Here is a 17,884-nt window from a genome sequence, read left to right on the forward strand (position 1 = left end):
GCTGGCTGCTTTAAAAAGAGTTTGGTAAGCTGGCAGAGCTGCCAGGATCTGGGGACGGGGGAGAGGGAGGGTTGCTGCCGCCTTGGGAGGTCTGTATGCTCAACGCACTCAAAATATGGCACCAATGGCAGATGGATATTGCTTTCGATATTTAAGTTGGGCATCTCCAGTCTAAGGTATGATAAGGTATTTTCCTGAAATTTTGCCATCCTAGAATTTATAGGGTGATGCAGGTATAGCCCAGATTAATGTAATACAGTCAAAAATGTCTTATGCTGTGATATCAGTCCTAATTTATAAAAACAACACCTAACAATAAGCCAAACAATAAGCATAACAAAGGTTGGGATGTTTAAATAGTGCCAATGGACCCTCTGGCACACTCTGTATTGTCAGGCTGGTAGGCAGCGTGCCTTTGTATTTGAACTTGGCTCTACCCGGTTGATAGGCCTATTGCTTATACTTAACATTTAACGTAGGCTACTTAACTTAAATGTAGGCTACCATAGGCCTTCTCTGAATATACTCAATGACTATTTATTTTGAAAGGGAGTTAATGACGACAAAGATAACATGAAACAGCCTACAGCCAATTGGATGGAATAATAATGACAGAAATTACACAAAAGACATTAAAACATAATATTTTATCCTAATTCTTTTGACTAATAAAAGTACGTTTTAGCCTAATTATCAATTTCTACAAACTTGTAGTGTCTTAAAACAGTAAAATGCTTGTCAATCTGTAGAGCATTAGATGGTCAGATTCTGATGAGTCAAGTGTTCGTTCAGGGTGGGACAGGATTTGTTCATTACAACCAAGTTCATCTTCTGGGACAGCTGGGTTCTTTATCACTACCGTCACCCATAACAATGTAGTGAGACCTGGAGGCCATGCAATCACAGCCAGGATACTTTGAGAAAATTAATCACTCCCAAATTCTGTAGATCTATATGACTGGATCGCTTAACTTTCACACCAACATTAAATGCAATAAAATAATATGGAATTATGGTTTGGAAACATGGCCTTAAAAGGCTACAAATTAGCCTACTTTTGGGGGTTTCATATTAGGCGAATATCTTTCTGTAAGAAATGTTGATACATTTTATGTAGCAGCATGGCCTAGAGATTACTGTATGGATCCAGAACTTCACAAAGATATTCAAAATAATTGCATACGTTACTTTTCCAAAACGACATTAGCTCACAAAAGTCTGTTTTAAGACCAGGGAATAATATTCGTTAACGTTTGGGGTTGAATTTAGTCAAATAAGTTGATTGATTACTTTTTTTCCTTTCAGGTGGCATACATTCTGAGCCCTAGTCGATGGATTTATTACCCCTAACTCAAGAACATTTTAGTAAGTTTCTATTTCTATTTTCCTTATTTCATATTTCCATGCTGGTGTGAGTGGGAGACGAGGTATGTGCTGGCAGGTTCAAGCGCTACACAAGGGCGACAAAGGCCAACTCGTTTCGTTTCATGTGACTGGTAGGCCTAAATGTTTTGCAATGGCGAAACAAACGTTTGAAATGTCTCTGTTTAAAGGCATTATTTTCTTTATTTTTTCGACATAAATTACGTAAAAATCCCGTAAAAAAACGTTTGCGGGGTGACCTATCCAAGAGTCAGCAGGAGGTGTACGAGCACCGGTATAAGCATCAATTTGTGCATTTATTGACTTGCTACGAATGATTAATGCCATTAAACGATCACACGATCACAACTCAAAACCATACATGTTTTAGATATAGCTACTCTGATATACGTACATTGCTGATCAAAGCTAAGTTATTGAATGTAGGCTAGGCTAGAGGCGCGTGAACGGAGTAGCCTACTACAGTATCAACGTATCAGCTGAATGATCAGCCTTGACCCCCGCGGCCCTGTTGGCGCTACAGTGGGAGCTGTGTGTAGGGACCGCCGCCCGGGTACAATCCTCACTCTGCTGTTTTAGAACATTATAATGTTGATCTCAGCACATGCCTGTCAGCCAGTGGAGCGAGCAGAGAGAGAGAGAGAGAGAGAGAGAGAGAAAGAGAGAAAGAGAGAAAGAGAGAGAGAGAGAGAGAGAGACTGCGTGTAGGAGCGTGTGAGTGAGTGACAGACACAGTGAGAGAGGGAGAATGAAAATGTATTCAAATACCAATGGCTTAGCAGTAGCAATGTTGTGACATTTTGGACTTTGGAAAATATTTCTATGCTTGTCAGAACGTTTGAATTGTATGACTTAGTGTAGAATTTCCAGTATATTTTACCAGATGTAAATCAATTCTATGATTTGCCTGATTTAAGTTTTCTTTGTCTGACATAACTTTAGTGGGTGACTTGTAATCATCAGCATGAGCTCTCGTCTGGGGCTGAACTGTAGGCTAAGATTCATGTTCTGTCGATTTCTTCACAATAATCCCCCCCCCCTCTACCCTCTGCTGCCTTCTCCTCCCCCTGTTCTCCCTCCTTCTGTTCAATTCAGACTGTACTCTCTCCCTAGGCTAGAGATCGTGAAGCATGGGTGACTGGAGCTTCCTGGGGCGGCTGTTGGAGAACGCTCAGGAACACTCGACAGTTATCGGCAAGGTCTGGTTGACTGTCCTCTTCATCTTCAGGATCCTGGTGCTGGGGGCGGCCGCCGAGGAGGTCTGGGGGGACGAGCAGTCGGACTTCACCTGCAACACGCAGCAGCCCGGCTGCGAGAACGTGTGCTATGACCAGGCCTTCCCCATCTCACACATCCGCTTCTGGGTGCTGCAGATCATCTTCGTGTCCACGCCCACCCTCATCTACCTGGGCCACGTCCTGCACATCGTCCGCATGGAGGAGAAGCGCAAAGAGAAGGAGGAGGAGCAGCGCAAGACTAGCAGGTTCCAGGAGGAGAAGGAACTCCTTTACAGGAATGGAGGAGGGGACACAGGGGGAAGAGGAGGAGGAAGAGGTGGGGGTCATAAGAAGGAGAAGCCACCCATCAGGGATGAGCATGGCAAAATTCGCATCAGGGGTGCATTGCTGCGCACCTATGTGTTTAACATTATTTTCAAAACCCTGTTTGAAGTGGGGTTCATTTTGGGTCAGTATTTTCTCTATGGCTTCCAGCTAAGGCCCCTGTACAAGTGTGCGCGCTGGCCCTGCCCCAACACCGTGGACTGCTTCATATCTAGGCCCACTGAAAAGACCATTTTCATTATATTTATGCTTGTGGTGGCTTGCGTGTCTCTTTTGCTGAATTTGTTAGAGATTTATCACCTTGGGTGGAAGAAAGTGAAACAGGGGATGAAGAACGAGTTTTCCCCTGCCCGTGGGTCACCCCACCTCGCCTCCGCAGAGCCTGAGTCACTGACCTCGGCCTCCAGAACTGCCCCTCCCCTTCTCAGCTACTCCACCAATTACACCAGCGTGTCGGCGGGGAGCGCTGCGTTCCTGCCGCCCCTGGCGGCGCCCTCGGCGGAAGAGTTCAAGATGGACGCCCTGCAGGAGGAGCTGCCCTCCTCCTCCTTCTACATCAGCAGCAACAACCACAGGCTGGCCACCCAGCAGAACTGGGCCAACCTGGCCACCGAGCAGCAGACTCGGGAGATGAAGGCCACCTCCCCCTCCCCCTCCTCCTCCGCTGATAAGGAGCGCCCCACCGGCGGCGCCACGCCCCCCGCCTGCCCCAGCTCCAGCGCTGGCAGCCTGAGCGGAGGGAAGAGCGAGCAGGACGACGGCCATGTCACCACCACAGTAGAAATGCACGCGCCTCCCACCATGACCTCCGACCCCCGGCGGCTCAGCAGAGCCAGTAAGACCAGCAGCGTCAGAGCCAGACCCAACGACCTGGCCGTTTAGGCTCCGCCTCTCTACCCCAGACCCAACGACCTGGCTGTTTAGGCTCCGCCTCTCTACCCCAGACCCAACGACCTGGCCGTTTAGGCTCCGCCTCTCTAACCCAGACCCAACGACCTGGCCGTTTAGGCTCCGCCTCTCTACCCTTGACCCAACGACCTGGCCGTTTAGGCTCCGCCTCTCTACCCCAGACCCAACGACCTGGCCGTTTAGGCTCCGCCTCTCTACCCCAGACCCAACGACCTGGCCGTTTAGGCTCCACCTCTCTATCCCAGACGCAATGATTTTTATACAGAAAAGTTTTAAAAGGTCAGTAAAAACGTGAAGGAGGTAGCTGGACCTGGAGCTGCTTTGAGAATAACTCCGGTCACAGCAGTTCTGATCGGTGCAATCAGTGAGTTGTAGAACACCTGAGGTGCTGCACGGGCTGAAACACAGCAGAGTTTGTGGTGCAGAGAGTTGGGATGGTCGACAAAGCTTGAGGGTTTAGTACTAGATTTGATATATCAGGGTTTTATTCCTTTTTTTATTAAGCCAAACTACTTTCTTAGATTTAGGCTTCAGGGGCTTCATGTGTCATGGTCCTCTTACCAACAGTGTTCATGTTTATTACTTGATGAGCCTATTATTTACAAATAGGAATGATACTGTGATCCCGCGCCACTACAGTATGTTGCTGACTCAGTAAATTCTTCAGTGCTCTGTGGGTCTTGAGGCTGCTTCTACCTGGGATAGAGACACGTTGAATGTTTACATCAACTCATTCCAAGTATTTTGATTAAAGTAACACAGAACTGTCTGGTTTCCTGTGTATCATCGTCTGTTTTGAGATCAACTAGATGAAGCAGCATGTGATGAGTCCTCTCCCTCTGTCTCCATGCTGGGGACACAGGGCCACAGGGCCACAGGGCTACAGGTCCTCAGTACCATGACCTTTCATTACTGTTCATTTTAATGACATTCAGGATGTGGCTCATCTATCTGATTTGAACAGCTCTTTCTCCATCGTGTGTAAATAGAGGGGAGCCTGTAAATGTTGCTCTACAACTCACTGATTCACAGCAGGCCTCTGTCCTCGACGGACCCAGCATCCATTATGACCTGAATCACATCACTATCTGGAGAAAGGAAGAGAAGATAGTGATACCTTATAATTATGTTTAAGTGATATGAGACCTGCTTCACACAGCATGTTCAGCACCTGGCAAGTTCTCCTCCCTCCCACAGAGGAACACCCCTTAGCATCTCAATTTGTAACATTTTGAAATTTTCAGATGTTTCTTTAACCAGAATTTACTTTCAGTCAAAAAAACCTCAAAGCTTTTTGACTTGACTGGAAATTTTTACAATGATGACTGTTTATTTCTGCCATCAAAATCACTCAAACTTTTTAATTATCGCATCTTTGTGTTGAAAGTAACTTGTGAGTAGATGAGTTCTAACTCTCTTACATTACATGTGCTACTTCACTGATTTTATTCTGAAAAGTGCTATTTTTTTTAAAAACATAATTGAATAATAATGATAAATTGCGTAACTGTGGTCAATTTGTGATTGCCAAACAGCTATTTGATATGAAAAGGACAAAAGAAATGACATTGCAAGGGTTATTCCAGGGTGCAGTGTCTCCCAATTACTTTTTTGTTCTGCTCATCTTGATCTAGAACCTCCTTTCTCACTGACTCCACCTGTTTTAAACAAAGGCCCAGTCTCCTGTCTGATCCATGTCCTGTCTATCTGGTCACTGCTCAACCTGGCACCCACTCAGAGAGGGAACGGGCAGGAATGGTACTAGAAACACAATACAACACAGAGGGGAAACAATGCAGTTCTTTGCCTCTAACAGTTACTCTAATTCAGCAGGCAGTTTCCCCTCTATGTTCACTTTTAACTTAAACTATTTAAATGTGCCAATCCACAGAAATCTGTTATTCACATGTGTTATTTTGGTTCTTAAAGTTTACATTTGAGTGAATAGATCAAATTTGCACATTTAGGCAAAATATGCAGTTCTATGAAGGTAATATTGGAGAGAGAAAGAGACTGAAGACTCACCAATGTTTCTACCCCTGAGAGGAACATGTCTTAAACAAAAACAGACGATCTTCACAGCACAGACAGTATTTCTAAAACTAATTTGAATGTAGGGACTCAATGTTATGTGTTGATACATACATACCACATTAGACAGACCGGGCTTCCAGTATTTTCTGTGTGTTCACAACATAGTTGTGTCACTCAAAGTTCTGTTTAATCTTAAATCACACTAACTTTAAAAACACCAGCTGGGTGACTGGTCCTGACCTTTCACCTCACACAACCACTCCCAGGAACACCGTTCATATCACACCACTATGGTCACCTGCCCACCAGCCCCTGGTCTAGGTTCATAACAGTCTTGTGCAGAGCCTGATTTCTCTACCAATCAGAGAATAGGACCCACACTGGATCTACACACTCAGAACAGCAGCCTGTTAAATGCTGTCTTCAGAGAAGTGCCTTGTGTATGAAATTTTGTAAGAACAAGTTGATGTAAATGTTAATTTACCTCAAATGTTTACAAAACTGCTACTAAATAAACTTTTTGTACCATATTTCTGGTGTTGCCCATGTTCTTCTCATCAGTTATCAATTGAATTGCAAGTAAATTAAGATACTATGTTGAGTTTTATAAATAAATAAAAAACATTTACATTTGAATAGTTGGAGCTGTTGTTCTGGTTCAGACAGACCAGATCTCTTGGTGAGTGTGCAGCAGCTGGACTGGTGCTGCCCTCCTGGCTTTAGAATCACTGCATCGCTCTGAATTCCAAGAGAAGATGTGAGATTGTGAGACGAGTTACGAAAATGCAAGTGACACAACACCCTCGCATCGCTGACTACACTTCACACACATCCACACATTATTAAACTGAGATGACTACCACAGTCTAACACATACGAGACAAACATCACAAACTCACTTAGCACCGTCACACAGACTCAGCAGCAGTTACACCACTCCTACAGGTCACAGCAGCGGATAGAGAAGTCAGCATTTAGAGCCCTAGGAATAGTATAAAAGAGCAAGGAAAAAGTGTCTTCCTGACAGGTTTCTTTAGCTTTGACTTGTTGAATTCTATTGACTATCAAGCTGGTTGGAATGTTAGTGTGTCTCTGTGTTGCTTGGCTGTGTTGTGCAGTGCAAGTCGTCTCAATGTCGTCCTGAGAAGCGTCAGACTGCTTCTGGTTGTGGTGGATTTATGACGTATGTGAGTGTCCTGACCTACTGTATTAATACGCCCGTCAGGGACTTGATAAGGAGCACACGAGGTATGAGAGAGAGTGGAATGTTCCTTTAGCTAAGCCTGTTCCAGGAAAGGGAGTTGGTGTACTTTCATAGTCAAATTGTAAACAATATGTGTGACAATAGTGTAGTTTCCTCCTGCAGCGTCAGGTTGGGTATGAGTGAGCTGGGCTGTCTGGGACTTGGTGGAACTGCATATGCTTCAGGTGAGCTGGAGGGCTGTCTGGGATTTGGTTGGAATGGTAACTGGGTATCTTGCATCTCTTGGTTCTGGTAGACAGACAACATTTACAAACATGTAAGGGGCAAAAATATGTCATTTCTAACTCCTCATGCCTTGTGAAGGTATTTACAGAATGGACCAGCAGTCTTGGTTCTGAGCTGAGACGGACCTGGGCTGACGATTCTCTGTGAGAATCAACCATTTTCAGATTCACCATCATAAATGAGAAACTAATCAGCAAGGTCGGCTAATTTCTCTTGGGGATCTTTGTTAGCTCATTGCATGGCGTTGTTTAAATGGGATTTTAAAAAGGTGGGATTTCAAAACATTGCCAATGGCTACATCGGCCAATGACCAACAAATAGCCTACATTTGTTAATCTTATTTGTACGCTTGCTAACGGTAGCCTAGCTAAAAGATGATCGATGTCAAAATCAAAATCAAAGTCATGTTTTATTTAGCTGACTAACCATCCAGTTAAACTGCTAAAATGTTGCTGCAATTCACAACAATCAACAATAGGCTTCTGCAACTGACATAAGTTAAAGCTGACCACATGTATACATGTGGTCAGCTTTAACTTATGTCAGTTGCAGAAGCCTATTGTTGATTGTTGTGAATTGCAGCAACCAGGCCAAGCGAGCCTCCTCAGTAGCCTGGAAGCAAGGATTTACAAGGTTTTTTTTCACTTTCAACTTCCAGGCTACTGTACCTCCTCAGTGCCTAATCTGTCTTGCTGTCCACCTGTACCATCCTGTGCTTATCAGAGGTGTCCCACCTTATTGGGATACAGTCACAATGTTACCTTTGCACATGGAATGTTACAAAAACAAGGTAAATTTATTTTAGCAAAATTACCCACATTGTTACAGCGCATAGCAAATGTTAAAAACTAACAGTTAGAGGAATGATGGGTTGGAAGGAAAGTAGGCCTGCTAGGTCTGTTGAGTTCATGTAGAGATGATGGTGGTGGTGGTGTTGGGGGAGTGTTGAGAGTGGTGGTGGTGGGGGCTAGGGGTGGTGTTGGGGGATTGTTGAGAGGTGGTGTTGGGGGAGTGTTGAGAGGCGGCTGGTCTGTTGGCAGGGGGCCCAGTGTGAAAGCCACAGCCTGCCTGCAGGGCAGTGAGACCCCAGCCCAGAGCCTCAGACGCACAGGGTTATTAATAGCCTTTAATCACCCAGCAAATTCACACTGGCCCCACAGCAGAATACTGCAGTCCTCTGTTGTGTATTTCAGGAGTAGCATGATGTTTTCATAGCGTCTAGCGCAGACTGTCTCCAGTTCCAGTTCGGGGCCAAAGTGTTGAGCATGATTGACTGTTTGTGAGACATACAGCAGATGTAATAGTTAGCTGATTTTGATAACAAAGGTTTGTTCAAGACAGTGGTAAAACCAAATAGGTATTTGTCACTCTGTTGTCAGAAGGATGATTTTTATAGTGGGCATCCTTCTAGAGCCTGATGTCTGGTCCCAGGAGGCGGTGATGAGAGTTGAGGTGGACACGCCGGTGGGTCAGTGTGAAGGCCGCCCTGGATGCTTGTGTGAGGTCAAGCCATCCATACAGAGACACCTACAGGCCGTCTCGGGTATCACATGCTGCTGTTCTCTGGACTGCCCAATAAGACTGAGATGCAATATTGTGTTTGTGTCAGTTAAAGAAACAGACGAAACGCATCACTGTGATGTCTTACATATTCAAATACATTTACATATTTGTGGATGTTTCATAGCAAACTTGATTGATTTCCTGTCTTAATATCATACATTTGGCTGAACATTTCACTTTGATATTATCACCTAGACTAGTACAATTTATATTCTCTGCCTACACTATGTTGTCCACGACCAGCCTTGGGCCTGGGGTCCTGTCCCTGTTTGAGAAAGTGAGTTCTGTGAGTTGTAAGACTGCACCACTGCTTCACTGTCCCCCCAAAACATCCTAAACGTAACATAATCCATCTCCTCCATCCCTCTAGCCCAGCTCCCCAGAGTGATGGCAAGGCCGTGGTGGGAACTGCTATCCACCAAGGATCATCCAGATATTTTCATCACCGATTTGAGCCAGTGGGAAAGACCCTGTTATCAAGTTTATTAGGGAGCAGGAGGCTGAAACAACAATATAGCCGCTAGTGGACCAGACAGCTTGTGTGAGAATTGTTGAGATGCTTGTGTTGAGATGCCCTGAACTGGTTTGGTCTTGAACACATATCTTAGCTTCTTCTCATCCTTCATGCGGGGCCGAGAGCGCTGTGTCGGGGCCCACGACGTTAGAAATGCAGGCGTCATCCACCCCCCTCCCCCTCTACCGCACAGCTGGACCCTCCCAGCCCTCAACTCCCACTGTCTGTTGTTTTATCATTAAATGGCGACATTAGTTCATATCATGTGATTCCAAAAAGGATTCATTGCACATTAGAGGCCCTAATCGCCAGCTATAGTCTGCCCCCTGTCTCTGCCCCGGACCCAGCCCAGCCCTGTCTCTGCCCCGGACCCAGCCCACCCCTGTCTCTGCCCCGGGTCGGCCCACCCCTGTCTCTGCCCTGGGCCGGCCCACATGACCCTGCTGAGCGCAGCGCTTCCTTTATGCCCCCTGAAAGAACCGGGGATTGAGCCCAAACAAAAAAAAACACCAGGGTGAAAAAATGTTTTTACGCCCGCGCGGTCGCTGTCACTCTGGCAGGGCTGTGTGTGTGAGCGCTCGGGCCGCTAGAGCTTTAGATCAATGGGACAAGTTATTGGAGTCTGGCCAACTCTTAACAGATAGAAAAGAAAGAAAAAAGCTGCCTCTTCAAAAATGGGGTTGTCACACCTTTGTGAAAAATGCACATGAAGTGGCCTGATTTTCAACTATTTAAACTTTTGCATGTAAATGTTTTAGGACTCTAAGCTGAACTTGTCCTGAGCCTCCTTCCTTGTGCCCTAGCTGGGTCTTGGAGGGGTGGGGGGGGGCATGGCTGCAGGGTCTGGATGAACACGAGCACGCTGGCCTGAGGACGCGGGGCTCGCTCTGCGTCACTCACACACTAAGGGGAAACACTTCTGTCTTTTGGGACAGCCCTATCGTGGAGGGCAGCACAGCAGCACTGATGAGACTGAGGTGTGTCATATTAACACAGCGTTGGGAGGCTGGGATATTATTGAATAAAGAGTGGAGGCGTCCTCCTCTGCCCCCAAACCCTACAGTGGTCAGTGGGGCTGTGCGGCCGGGCACATAGCGCCCCCTATAGGCAATATGCCAGAACTCCCCAAGTTAGGATAATGGTTCAAAAATTCAAGTTCACAGGATTCTTTGATTTGCATCCCTGTAATATTACTCTATAATATTACAACAACAGAGAGCTTAAGTATTGGCTTGTTGTCTATGATCTGATAGTGTTCTTGAATGGACACCTTCCTATCAATCTGTAAATCAGTATAGTCAATAACAATTTAACAACCACACAACAGCTACATGTTTAAAGGGTGTTCATGAGTCCTCACAGGCTATTCAACACACTATTCACCTATAACACCTACTCTCGTCATCTGGTTCTGCTGGAGACTACTTACATCTAAATATAGATTCCATAGCTATGTAAAGGACCTTATTTTTGCCTAGTTTACGTCCCAGTTTGCCCCCCCTCCCAACCTCCTCTGCTTTGCCACCAAGTTGACCCCTACTCCCTGACATGCAACCCCCGCCCCGCCCCGCCCCCTGCCTGTCACCTCTCAGATAAAGGCGTTCACCAGAGCGCCGTGTCTGCCCGTCACCTTGTCACCCTGGAGACGGTCGTCGACTGCCCCGTGTTACCCCAGAGGAAGCCAGCTCTCTGAACCCTCACTCACCACTGGCCAATCACGTGGCAGCTCTCTGCTGAACCTTCACTCACCACTGGCCAACCCTTTCTGAGGGTTTGAATCACACTAGACAGCAGTGTTGTAGTTGAGTCACTAAGTCTCGAGTCCGAGTCGAGTCACGAGTCCCCAGTGCTTGAGTCCGAGTCGAGAGTCACTGAAGAAGTCTCTGAGTCGAGTCTTGAGTCCCCAGAGTTCGAGTCCGAGTCGAGTCACAAGTCATCGAAGAAGCCCCCCGAGTCGAGTCCGAGTCACGAGTCACCAAAGAGTAGTTTATGTGTACATTACCTGGATCATCTAGGTTGAGTCTGAGGCAGATTGAGACAGGCGTTATAGAAGGCACGGTCTCTTCTATGCAGGAAAAACCATGAAACAAAAATGACACAGCTGTCACCATTGCAAAGGTAGTTTATTTTTTTTGAAAGGGCTTTGGTTAACAGTGTTGCATTTGTTGTAAACTAGGCTCCAATCACCTTGAGCAGTAGATTGAAAAAGATGAGAGAGAAAGTAGAGAGGTAATCTTTAACCTCAGAGACCCTAACCCTATCTCACTCTGAATGTGTCACACACAGACACACTCACGCACACACTTAGGCTTAATTAGGTGGGCTAGCTTGTAGAAGCTAGCCCAACTTGTGATATTCCCACTATTTCTTTCTTTTTCTCTTTCTTTCTTTCTTTCTTTCTTTATTAGGTGGACTATTCTGTTCAGCTGCTCAGCATTCACACGCATTTTCTGCAGGAAATGCAATTTTCTAGTTTTCTTTCTTATTATTCTCCCGTTTTTGTCTCCTTAACTACTTCTTCATGCTTTGTGCTAGAAACTTCATTCAAACTTTAAAATGTTCATAATGTTTAGCTCTTTAACGGATCCATTCAGAATTTTTATAGTTTTTTAGAAACGTAACTTTTAAAACTATTTTTTGTCCCATTGAAACGGCTTGAAACTGCTTTTGGAATGTTACTGAAACTTTATGTTTTTAGAGTGGTGGCAGCAGTTGCTCTGAAAATATTCACACATTTTGTAAACTGCTGGCACTCCTACAATTTTGACAGCTCACACACATTATATATCAAAATGTTCACACAACTGTGCTCATTCGTACAATGTAAGTATCTAAGCTATGTGACTTACAGTTTTCACTGTATGACGATTTGTTCGGCAACTGCGCTCCCCATTGAAACGTATGGTGCCGCACTCTTATCTTTTGAGCTGGTAATTTTGCATTTTTACCCTTTTTCTAACTTGTCGCTATGCCTACAGTTTTAACAGCTCATACACATATTATATAGCGAAATGTTCACACAACTGTGCTGATTCGTACAATGTAAGTATCTAAGCTGTGTGACTTACCGTTTTTGAGATATGACGATTTGTTCGGCAACTCCGCTCCACATTGAAACATATGGTGCCGCAGTAACTTTTGAGCAGTTAATTTTGCATTTTTACACTTTTTCTAACTTGTTTAAGCTATACAGACATATTATACATAGAAATGTTCTGCAAGTTCTCAGGATTCCCATGGTGTCAATATATAAGCTGTAACATTTATAGTTTTCGCGATAGAGCTGTCTGAAGCGGACCATGTCTAGGATCAGAGTGTCAATTGGGATTAGAGTGGTGGCAGCTGTTGCTTTTTTTTGAATTTGTGTGCATGTGCAGCCTCTCTTAAAGGTACAGGCACCCTTTTATAACTAATGTGGTAGCACAGAACTCAGCCAAAGTGGAATAAAGACACATGATCTTCACTGGTGGGGGCCGGTGGGTAGCCCGGAGAGGAGTACACTGTCCCCGACTGGCTCTGACTTGAGGGGCCTCGCCACCACACCACAGAACGCACTTTTCAGCCCCTGAGTGGGCTAGAGACACACAGTCTTCAATGGTGGATGCATGGAAATTGCCCAGAGGTCACTGTACTGTCCCCGACTAGCTGTGACCCAAGGGGGCGGAGCCTAACCAGCACGCCACTATACACACCACGGGCCCCACAACTCAGCCCCTGAGTGGGCTAGAGACACACGGTCTTCACCAGTGGAGTCAGGTAGGTGGCCCGGAGAGGGTTACACTGTCCCCGACTGGCTCTGACCTGAGGGGGCAGAGTCTCGCCACCACGCCACTGTCCATGCCACGGACCCCACAATTCAGCACCTGAGTGGGCTAGAGACGCACGGTCTTCTCCGGTGGGTGCATGGAGATTGCCCGGTCCGTAGTAGTACTAGCAGTAGCTGTTACATACAGCTGCAGCAGCTAGCCCACCTCACATTTTCTTCAGGAAATGTACTTTCTAGTTATTTTTATTATTGTTCTCCGCAGGTTTTTGGCCCTTTATAACTTCTTCATACTTTGTGCTAGAAACTTCATTCAAAACTTTAAAATGTTCGTCTTTAGCTGTTTCCCGGATGTATTCAGATTTTTTTTGTTTTTTAGTAATTTAACTTTTAATAGTAATTTTTGTGCCATTGAAACTGCTGGTGGAATGTTCAGTATCATGTTTTTAGAGTGGTGGCAGCTGTTGCTTTGAAAATATTCACACATTTTGTAAACTGCTGGCACTCCTACAGTTTTGAAAGCTCACACATTATACATCGAAATGTTCACACAACTGTGCTGATTCGTACAATGTACGTGTCTAAGCTGTGTGACTTATAGTTTTCGCTGTATGACGATTGGTTCGGCAACTGCGTTCCCCATTGAAACGTATGGCGCTGCACTCTAGCTTTTGTCCTGCTAATTCTGAATTCATACCCATTTTCTAACTTGTCACCATGGCTACAGTTTTTACACTACACAGGCATATTCATATTCATATACATTAAAATGTTCAGCATGTTCCCATGATCCTTACGGTGTCAATATCTAAACTGTAACATTTATACTTTTGGAGAGATAGCTGTCTGAAGTCGGCATGCATTCCCATTGAAGTGAATGAGAGATGTTCAGAGTGTCAGATGGAATTTGAATTTTGGAACACAAGCTGGCTCTCTTAAAGTTACAGGCACACTTTTATGACTACAGTGGTAGCATCACACCACAGACCACACAACTCCCGAGTGTGGTATATACAGTCTTCACTGATGAAGGCAGGTGGGTGGCCCAGAGAGGGCTACAATGTCCCCGACCTGCTATGTCATGAGGGGGCGGAGTTTCGCCATCACGCCACTAACCACGCCACCCTCAACTCAGCCTCTGATGAGCTAGAGACACAAGGTCTGTGCCGGTGGGTGCACAGAGATTGCCCGGAGGTCACTGCACTGCCCTCGACCCGCTGTGATCCGAGGGGGCGGAGTCTCCCCACCACACCACGGGCCCCACAACTCAGCCCCTGAGTGGGCTAGAGACACAAGGTCTTCACCGGTCGGGGAAGGTGGGTGGCCCAGAGAGGGGTACACTGTCCGTGTTCGGCTCTGACCTAAGTGGGCGGAGTTTTGCCACCACGCCACTATCCACGCCACGGAGCCATTTTGCGCACTTTAACCGCACTTACCGAAAGTCCGCAATTTCGCGGATTTAGGAGCAGAAAATACCCACAGTCCACCGACACAGTGCTTGAGTGCATCCGAGTCATGATCCGAGTGCATCACACATGAATGATGACATTTGCCGATAACACATTTATCTTGAAATCCACATGCTGCAAACATATCCCACCTAACATACTTTTTAAATTATTATTAAATTACAACAGACGTCAGTCGGTCAATTTGCAGAGCCGAGCGGAGAGCTGAGGAGCGCGTCAGAGCAGCCTCTGCGTCGGAGGGACGCGGCAGCCAATGAAAACGAAGTGGGAGGGGCATTGAGCTAAACTGGCTTGGGATTCGTTGGCACGCCGCTGGAAGTGCTGTCCCATTTAATTCACGGCCCTGGGCTGAGTTTCCCAGAGGCATCGTAGCGCTACGTTCATCGTAGTGCTATGATGAACGCCATAGCTTACGATGAACGTAGCGCTACGATGCCTCTGGGAAACTCAGCCCTGTTCTATTTATACATCCATGCCCTGCACCATCTGGCCCTTCCAACTGACGTCAATAAGTGCTCAAGCCTCAGGCCGCAAGTGTGAAGGGCCGCAAGGATGGTTTGCGCACTCAGATTGGAATTCACCTTGAGAGTAACGTTAGCTACACACAGGTGGAACAATCATCATTACGCGAGGCGTGAGCTCTCGTTCTGCTTTTTTTTTTCTCTTGAGCTCCAGTTTTCTGTATTTTACGGAAGAGCATTAGGGCCAACAACTGAGTTTATTATTTTTTTAAGCTTCTGAGTTTAAAGTCAGAATTTCTGACTTTAAAGTCGGAATTTCTGAGAAAAAAGTCAGAAATAACTTCTGAGATTAAAGTCAGAATTTCTGAGATTAAAGTCAGAATTTCTGAGATTAAAGTCAAAATTTCTGAGATTAAAGTCAGAATTTCTGAGATTTAAGTCAGAATTTCTGAGAAAAAAGTCAGAACTTCTGACTTTAAAGGACAATGCTCGTTTTTGACAACCTGGACCTTATTTACGACATATTATAAGACGTTTGACTCACCGAGATCACTTTGGTGTAGTTCGGAGGCCTGTAGAAGAAATGTAAAATCCAGCGCGAGCCAGTATATCCATGTAATGGCGGTGATCGGGGCAACGAGAATGCAGCTTCTAAAAATCTATTTTCTGCCGCGAAACGGTTGTTTTCATCAATCTGTCTGGATGAATCTTCTACAGGCCTCCGAACTACACCAAAGTGATCTCGGTGAGTCAAACGTCTTATAATATGTCGTAAATAAGGTCCAGGTTGTCAAAAACGAGCATTGTCCTTTAAACTCAGAATCTTAAAAAAAAAAAAAAAAAATGCTGTTGGCCTTATTAATGCTCTTCCGTAGCTCTTCCGTAGCTCTTCCGTAGTATTTAGAGGTCTTATCGAGAACTGTCAATAAAATCAACCAAATGTGAAGATTGGATTCCTCTCAAACTACAGAATTGAGCCATCTGCTTTTTGGGCAGTTTGGAGTTGATTAGTGTTGTTAATACGAAGGATACCCGCTCGACCGTCACCTTCATTCATCTGGGACTTGAGCTCCAGAGCAAAATACATCTAGGCTAGCTAACATTACCCAGCCGTAGTTTCAATGGTCTCAAATCAAATTCAAATGTAGGCCTATATCCCATTTCATACACAGAGACAAATCAGGGCAATGCAACCCAGTGAGCTTAACCGAGAGGAAGGGTGGGGAGAGAAGGGTGTAGCCTACGCGTTATGGATCGCACCGCAGTTCTAGACAAGACCCGCCTGACAGCGGTGCGATCCAGAACGCGTATTCTACCCCTAATTTTCGTCTCCAACTACCGAGTCCAGTCAATCCGTGAGCCCGAGTCCAAGTCATCGGTACTCAGTGAATGCACGAGTCCCCAATGTTCCGAGACAGAGTCGAGTCACGAGTCCCGAAAATCGCGACTCGAGTACTACAACACGGCTAGACAGATAGGAACTGTATTTATCCCAGAAGAGTAATTGTTGAATTGTTTAGTCTTCCACCCAGTGAACGCTAACGCTGTTCACTTCTACCAACCCTGTCCACAAAACAGGGGAAACAACCTCACTTTCGTTTCAGAAATAAATCAAGATAATTAATGAAATTATTGATTTAATCATTTGGAAGGTCTGTCCACACACTGCAACAGGCTCAATTCACGTAACCACACAGGTACACTCATGTCCAGCACACAGAGAGGCACATTCATATCAGGCATCTAAGCCCTGTCCTTTGACCAGGCCCCCTATCTTCCTAGGACAGCTCAAACAAAGCCTCAAAACAAATTTCTACTCAAACTCAACATAAAAACGAGGTATTTGCTTGCAATTTATTCATAGAAAATAGTACAAATAAAACTTAAAGATAAAAGTTAACATGTTTTAAATTCACATAAATAAAAGGCAAATTGTTCAGGAGTAGATCAACAACCTAGTGTAACTGGGGAAACAAATTCTGAAGCAATCTGAAAGGAAACAGTTAGTTGATCAGGACGCTGTCATTAGGATCTGTTCACTCTAGTTACAGGAAGTCTGTTGCTCTGTTAACCATTCATCCAACAGAGTAACGCAGCACACATTAAGAAGTGCTACATTTACCAACATGTCAGAAGGTGCAACACCTATGATTTTCATTGTTTCTACATACGAAGAAGCTATGGAAATCATACATTTAGCACCTTTAACTGAATGAATCAATAACATTTGATAGCTTACATGAGACATACAGTAACAAGAAAACAAAGATGTGGCACAAACACACAAAATAGTTTTTCAACATCTTTAGTCTTTAGCAGATGAACAGCAATTCCTTCATGCTGATACCTGACCCCCCCCCCCCCCCCCAACCCAGGAGAAATAAAACGGAGACAAAGCCGAGCTTCAGGGCTGCAGCAGGTTTAATGCTTTTAACGGAGGGAAGAAAAATGGCACACACGGCACAAAACACGCACACACGCACACGGCACAATCCCAACACACACACACGCGCACACACACGCGCACACACACACACGCGGCACAATCCCAACACACACAGACACACACGGCACAATACCAACAACACACACAGCACAATCCCAACACACGCACGCGCACACACACACACACACACAGTCACACACGCACACATGCACACACACACAATCCCAGTGTCATCTTTTAAAAGGCGTGTGGGGTCAAAGCTGAGAGGATTCAGAGGAGCGTCCCACAGTC

General features: G+C 45.4%; 1 protein-coding gene across 1 annotated transcript; it reads left to right on the forward strand.

Annotated features, from left to right (window-relative positions):
* Window positions 1-2,513: 2,513 nt before the first annotated feature.
* gja3 (gap junction protein, alpha 3) lies at window positions 2,514-3,827 on the forward strand (the record flags this gene model as incomplete). The annotated part of the gene is made up of 1 exon (XM_084461339.1): window positions 2,514-3,827. The coding sequence occupies one exon, from the start codon at window positions 2,514-2,516 to the stop codon at window positions 3,825-3,827; it is 1,314 nt and encodes a 437-aa protein (XP_084317465.1).
* Window positions 3,828-17,884: the final 14,057 nt, after the last annotated feature.

The sequence above is a fragment of the Borostomias antarcticus genome (assembly GCF_949987555.1).
Source record: "Borostomias antarcticus genome assembly, chromosome: 2".
NCBI classification, from domain to species: Eukaryota; Metazoa; Chordata; class Actinopteri; order Stomiiformes; family Stomiidae; genus Borostomias; species Borostomias antarcticus.